The sequence below is a fragment of the Plasmodium cynomolgi genome, chromosome 3 (genome assembly GCF_000321355.1).
Source record: "Plasmodium cynomolgi strain B DNA, chromosome 3, whole genome shotgun sequence".
Taxonomy (NCBI): Eukaryota; Apicomplexa; class Aconoidasida; order Haemosporida; family Plasmodiidae; genus Plasmodium; species Plasmodium cynomolgi.
Genome location: NC_020397.1, coordinates 466,714 through 473,564, shown reverse-complemented (window position 1 = coordinate 473,564; position 6,851 = coordinate 466,714). Strand labels below are relative to the sequence as shown.

The following is a 6,851-nucleotide window of genomic DNA, read 5'->3' as shown; positions in this document are numbered from 1 at the left end:
TTTATTTGTGCAGATTTATTTGTGCACATTTATTTATTCATTTTTTTGCATGGATGACAGTAACCCCACCGGGGGTGAGGTTCGTCGTTGCTAAAAAAAGGAGCGGAGTTAGAAAGAGTCACACAAATGGGTCACGCGAGTGGGCCGCGCGAACGAGAAATGCATTCAGACAAATAAAAAACAAATAGGGGGGGGGCGCACGTGGGGGCCCCCCTATGTGGAGTCGTCACAGTTGTGCGTGACGGTGTGGCGGCGTGGCGGCATTTAAAAAAGGAAAAGAAAAAAAAAGACACACCAGCGGCATACCGGCGGCACACCAGCGGCACCCCGGCGGCATACCGGCTGCATACCAGCGGCATACCAGCTGTACCCCATCGACGCGCTACCTTCTTCAACTTCCCAGCTGGCACGGCTCACTGCTCCGCCTGCACTGCGGCGTACTCTTGGATGTACCTGCTAGTCTCCACCAGCCTCTGCCTCTCCTCCACGCTGTTAATGTCAAAAACGTCACAGTTCCGCTCACAGGTGTACACGGAAATGTAGGCGAACTTCAAATTGGAAAGAGAGTCCTCCGTTATTATCAAATTTTTTTTTATCTCTAAATAATTGATAATAGTGGAGAGTACTTGGAACTCAAAAACTTTTTTTCGTTTGCATACATGACACTGTGGTGGAACAACCCTGTTGAGGTAACACCCATCACGGGATAACAACTCCTTCTTAGGACTCCTTCCATTGGTGAAGCTCGCACGCAGACTCTCGTCGTATACATTACTTTGATTGCAGTTTGTTGTTTCGCTTGATGAAAGTAACACTTCTCCATTGTAGGAGTAACGGATGATCTGCTTGGGGAACCTCCTTAGTTTGCTGCAGTAGGAGAGGAACACGTGATCGATGTTGCGATTCGCCAGCACTTCCTTTTGTATTTGCTCGAACGCGTCCATTTCGCTCCCGTCCAGCTCGCCATCCGGTTGGTCATCCGGCTGGTCATCTAACTGCCCTTCCGACTGCCCATCTAACTGCCCTTCATGCTCTCCGTGCCCTTCATGCTCTCCGTGCACTCCGTACTCTCCGTGCTCTCCGTGGCCCCCCCCCCGGACGAGCTCCACGACCCAGTGCTGCTACTCCCGCACTCGTCCTCATCATCTATGTAAATTTTTTTCTCCCTAAATATGACGTGGCTCCTCTCCATGCATTCTTTGTGCTTCCCCTTTTTGTTCATACAAGGTATGCCACAGATACTGCAACAAAAAAAGTATTCCATTTTTTCGTCAAATTTGTTCTTATCCTTTTGTATTAACAGGGTCAGGTAATCTGTGTCTTTGTTTATCCGCTTGGCGTTTCCTTTGCTCTTTCGTCCGTTCGACTCCTCCGTGGCGGTAACCCTGTTGGATCCCTCCGTGGCGGTAACCCGGTTTGACCCCTCCGCTTTGGTAACCCCGTTTGACCCCTGCGCCGTGGTCACCTCGCTAGCTGCGCATTCCGCCGCGTTCCCCTGAGTGGAGAGCTCCCCCGGCTCGGACGATTCTCTCACCTCACTGAGCATTTCTTCCCCGGGGTGGGCTTCCCCTGTCTCCTCGCCACGCTCACCATCGTCATCGTCACCTGATTCGTCACTGCAGGCTTCGCCATGTTCGTCACTGCTGACTTCGCCACATTCGTCACTGTGGAGTTGATCGTCCCCCCCGCCTGAGTGGCTACTCCCCTCCGAGCCCGACCCACCAACATGGTTGTACTCATAGAAGGGGTTGATCCTTGGCAGCTGCGTTCGGAAGCACTTCACTTGGTTCCCACAGGACATGCATATGAACAGGTACAGGCATCTGTGAAAGCAGTGGCCGAGTTTATCTATGGGAGCGTAGACTTGCAAAAGGAAGGACATGAGCTTACTACACAGGAAGCAGTGGAACTCCTTTTGTGAGTGTAGGTTTATTCGATCTAGCCAAAATGGTTTCCCTCCAATTTTCGACACAAATTTTTTGTTCACGCTTTGCCTGTCGTGCAGTTCATTTTTTCTCCCCCTCTCTTTCGTGTACCCCAGGAGCACGTGCCCCATGGCGGCGCACAGGAGTGACAGGAGTGACAGAAGTGATCGAAGTTATCGAAGTGACCGAAGCGACAGAAGCGGTAGCAAGGAGGTGTTACTTCTTGTGGGTAAAAAAAAAAAACTACGGAGAAGCATGCAACTCCTGAGCAACTACGGAAGGAGGTCTCTTCGGGGGAGGTGGGAACTTCCTGCTGAGCAGCTCCCCTCCGTCGGATCTCGACCAGCTGGGTTATACTCTCCACAGTCTGCTTTGTACGCTCCACAGTCTGCTTCGTACTCTCCACAGCCTGCTTCGTACTCTCCACAGTCTGCTCTGTGGTCTCTTCTTCAGGTCTGTTGTCAGCTGCGAAGTGGCAACTCCACGGAGGTGCCTCCTGTTAAAATTGCAATCAGCTAAGGTGATGCAAAAGGATGACGCGATAAAATTGAAAGGAAGTACTAAACGGGAAACATAAAAAAGTGGAGAAGAAAAAGGATAGGAAGTAGCACCGGGGCGGAAAGGAAGCGGAGAGGAAGCGGCTAATGCAGGTGATACAGCTGATACATCTGATACGGCTGATACAGCTGATGCAGGTTGACGCCTCGATTTTCTTTCTGTGGGGCCATCTCGCAAGGCGACGACGCAGCAACAGCTCACTCTCTGCTAATTCCCCTTTTTTCCAAGTTGGGTAAAATTTCAACTAATATTCTCCTCCGAGTAGGCAATTTTTTTTTCTTTTTTTTTTCTAATCGGGGGTATAGAAAAAAATGCAACAGGAGGAATCGCTTCTCCTTCTTCTCCTTCTTCTTCTTCTCCTGCCGCGCGCGGCGTTCGCTCCGCCAGGTGAGTGGATCTCCCTGCCGCAAAAACAGAGGTATATGCCGCAAGGGCGGCGCGGTGGCAAGGTCGAGCAGACGTCGGCGCAAACGCAGGGCGAGCAAGCAGTCTCGTCTCATATATAGAACAGCGCAAAATGCAAAGTGCAAAGTGCAGAATGCAGAATGGCAGCGCCGAAAGGGCGAGCATCATCCGAGCGTTGCGACGGGCCTTTACCGGTGTTCTTCATCGGTGAGGGGCGAAAGAAATAGTGTCAAGGGTGACTCAGCAGAGGGGAAAAAAAAAAGAAGAAGCAAACTAACGAATAAACGAGCGATCGAGCGATTGAGCAAACGAACGAACGAACGAACGAGCGAACAGTTCAATTACGAAGGGATTACCCAAACAGGCACATGTAGGCGTATGCCCGCACGGGGCAGTTCGGAGGCATCCCAACCGAGCCAATTCCCCCCGTGGGAAAAAAAACAAAAAAAAGAGAAAAACAGAGCAAAAAAAAAAGAGAAAAACGTAGCAAAAAAAAACGAGCAAAACGAGCAAAACGAGCGAAACAGGGCAAAACAAAACAGAGCAGAACAAAACAGGGCAAAGCAAAACAGGGCAAAACAAAACATAGCAGAGCGAAGCAACCGCAACTGCGGCACCCCCGTTTGTGTTGCGAAGCGTGCCTGACCTGCGCAACGCAAATGTGGTCAGCTGATTCACCCGCGTGAGGAGGAGTATTCCCTTTTCCGACGTGAGGATCTCCCAACATGGAGGCCAAACTGAAAAAGAAAAAATTTCTGAACCACCTGCAGCACAACATCTGCAAGAACCACCAGCTGTACAGAAATGACTACTACGAGCAATTTGATGCATTCCTTTTCAATTACGGAGTGGTGTTACTGAACCCTTTTAGGAAGAATGACCTATTTTGCAGCCAGCTCTCCTTCCTGAGCTACACGGTTCGGTTCTTCTCCCCCGAGGGGGGAGCAGCGAGACGTAGTGAAGGTGAAGAAGTAGGGAGATACAACTCAGACGGAGGAGCATCGAGCTGTGGTGAAGACCTCCTGAGTGATGATGGTGCCGGCGAGGATGCGGAGGGTGATGACACCGCCGAGAATGATGGCACCGCCGAGGATGATGAGCTGCACCGAATGAACCTCGATGCGAAGAAGAAGGAAATCTGGGCCAGCATGAAGAACAGAGTAGAGGCAGAAGGGGAAGATGCAGCCAGGAGGAGACAAACAGAGGAGAAAAAAAAACTAAGGGAAAACCCCCTATTGCCATATGACGATATAAATGAGTACATAAACCTATTGATGGTAACAGACAAAGAAGAAATAAATTTCGCAGAGGAGCTCTTTTTTCTCATTTCTCAGTTACTAGTGAAGCATAAAAATAATCTCTGCATTTCGGTCCTGCTAAGTATACTAAAAACGCTAAGGCAGATTAAGAGGAACATACATGTGTTGAGTTACCTGCAGGTTTTGTTTTTTCTTTGTGATGTAAATTTGAGTAAGGTGAAGTTGTTCCTCTTTAAGAGTGTCGTCGAGACGATCGTGCAGGTGCACAGGCCGCCCAGAAGGGGGGCCGCCACTCTAAGGCGAAGTGCAGAAGGTAGCCTCTCTTCACGGCGAAGTGCAGGAGGTAGCCTCTCATCACGGCGAAGTGCAGGAGGTAACCTCTCTTCACAACGCAGCGGAGAAGGTACCCACTCATCACAGCGCAACGCAGGAGATACCCCCTCTTCGCAGCGCAACGCAGAAGGTACCCCCCCCTCACCGCTGACACGACCCGAGCTAGCGCAGCAAATCCTGCTGCTCCTCCACGAAGCGTACGTGGAAAACAGCCAAAGGAAGCGCATCCAAAAGAAGTACGCCTCCCCAGGTAGCACCGACCCAACCAAAAGGCAGTACCTCAGGAACGTCCCAATCACAGAAAGTCTGAACAACTTCGCCTGTAGTGTCCTCATCGAATTGATAAAGAAAAAAATCTATGTAACAAAAAAAAACATAAATTTTTTATGCGAAGGAATATTCTACAAAAATGAAAAAATCGTGAAATGTGTGTGCTTTGGTCTACTTGGAAAATTAGACAATAAAAATTTTGCAATTAAAATGGAAAAGGAAAAAAGAAACAATAACAAACAGATTGATGATTTAAAAAATATAAGTAATCAAACACATCAGAAATTAACCAAAGCGAAGATAAAGAAGTTGCATCAAAAAAAGGAAAAAATTTTGAGCCAACTGTATAAGAGTAACCAAAAAGGGTCCAGCTGGACAGACGAAGACCTTTCAGAGGGTGAAGAGAGAAGAAGGGAAGACCATTTCTCCCATAATGCTAACTACACCTTTATCGATTTGCTTTTCGATCCATATACCTTTGCAAGTAACGTATTTAATATGATATGTACCAAATACCGAAACAGTCACGGTACGGTGAAGTTACTTTTACTAAATATCGTATGTAGATTACATCAACGTAATCAGATCGTAGAAGAAAATTTATTTCTCTACTATGAGAATATATTGCAAAATTTGAAAAGCAAATCTCTTTTGCCAAAATACCTCTCCTCGTTTATCCAATGCATTCATTCAGCTACTCCCTCCATGTATGTACAACGAATTATGCATACTCTTGTTAAGAAATTTTTATTTGATAATATTTCTGAGGAATTTATTTACCTTATCATTAATGCTATCATTGAGATCGCTACGAAATGTCATGATTGTTTAGATGAAGATGTCTTCGAATCTGTTATTGTTTTTAAGGAGTACAAAAACAAGAACCTTGCTGTTCTTATGAGAAGATTTATTAACCTGTGTAGGGAGATCAATCCGGAGTTACTCGATAGGAAGTTACTCGATAAGAAAACTGCTCTCCTTATGCAGCGCCGAAAAATTCTTTCCTGCGCGGGGGGAGTCGCACCGGACGCGCGGTCGCTCCTGCAGTACTCCTATCTCCTCCGCGCGGGGGGAGCGGCACCGCTCGAGGGGGAGGAAGAAGGAGAGGAAGAGGGAGAAGAAGGTGGAGATGAAGAAGAAGAAGAAGGTGAAGAGGAAGAGGGAGAGGAAGTGGGCGGAGAAGAGGGCGGAGACGAGAGCGAGGAAGTGGGCGGGGAAGAGAGTGACGGTGACGCCGTGGGCCAAGCCCCGGGTGACACGGACGAGGGCGAAGACACCACCCCAGGGGGGAGCGCCGCAGAGGAGGAGACCCCGGAAGATAGGCCCACCGATTGGAAAGGCGCCACTCGCATAGGCACCACTCGCCCCGACAAGCAGACCAAGAAGGCCAGGCGCAGGGACGCCAAAGTGAAGAAGGAACAACACATCCAACAAACGAACGAACAAATACTGAGCCAAAAAATATTGACAGATGAAGATTTCAGAAAACTCAAAAAAATGAGGGACTACGTTGCGAACAACAAAGAAGTCCTCATGTCGGATCTGAAAGATATTTGCAACGCTGACTATACCGATGAAGACTCGGGAAGCAGTGCCGATGAGGGAAAAGAAAAAATTATCACCCATGAAGACTTATTGCTTAAGAAAAAAATAAAGAAGCATGAACTAATGAAAGTAAAAATAAAAAAAAAAAGCCAAAGTGATAATCGATTTAAAACCAACAAAGAAAAGGAAAAAAAAAAATCTGTCATGATGTTGACACAGAAGCTCAGGAGGAAGAAGAAGAAAAATGCGATTGCTCAGTATGGGAAGATTAAAAAGAAGCTCAAGGGGAAGCTAGCTGCTCGGGCCAAGAAAAGGGGAATCTTGCAGAAGCGAATTGCTAAGAAGTTGAGCAGGCGACGCCGCTGAGGGGGGGCGTGCGGGGGAGCTCCGCCATTTCTCCGTTACGACATGTAGCAGTCGATGGGTTTTGTGTGTCACCTACAATCAACTTTTCTTCGTAGCAGTGGACAAACGGGAGAGTGCCGCTTTTCCCCGAGTGACAATTTTTCGGCCCGGTGCAAAACGGGCAAAACGGGCAAAACTGATTCTCTCACGT

General features: G+C 48.1%; 2 protein-coding genes across 2 annotated transcripts; one reads left to right on the top strand and one right to left on the bottom strand.

Annotated features, from left to right (window-relative positions):
- Positions 1-1,015: 1,015 nt before the first annotated feature.
- PCYB_032000 (hypothetical protein) lies at positions 1,016-2,653 on the bottom strand (the record flags this gene model as incomplete). Its single annotated transcript, XM_004220870.1, has 2 exons — positions 1,016-1,889; positions 2,592-2,653. 2 exons carry the CDS (start codon positions 2,651-2,653, stop codon positions 1,016-1,018), a joined length of 936 nt encoding a protein of 311 aa, XP_004220918.1.
- Positions 2,654-3,613: 960 nt separating this feature from the next.
- PCYB_031990 (hypothetical protein) lies at positions 3,614-6,661 on the top strand (the record flags this gene model as incomplete). The annotated part of the gene is made up of 2 exons (XM_004220869.1): positions 3,614-4,460; positions 4,677-6,661. 2 exons carry the CDS (start codon positions 3,614-3,616, stop codon positions 6,659-6,661), a joined length of 2,832 nt encoding a protein of 943 aa, XP_004220917.1.
- Between the last annotated feature and the right edge of the window lie 190 nt (positions 6,662-6,851).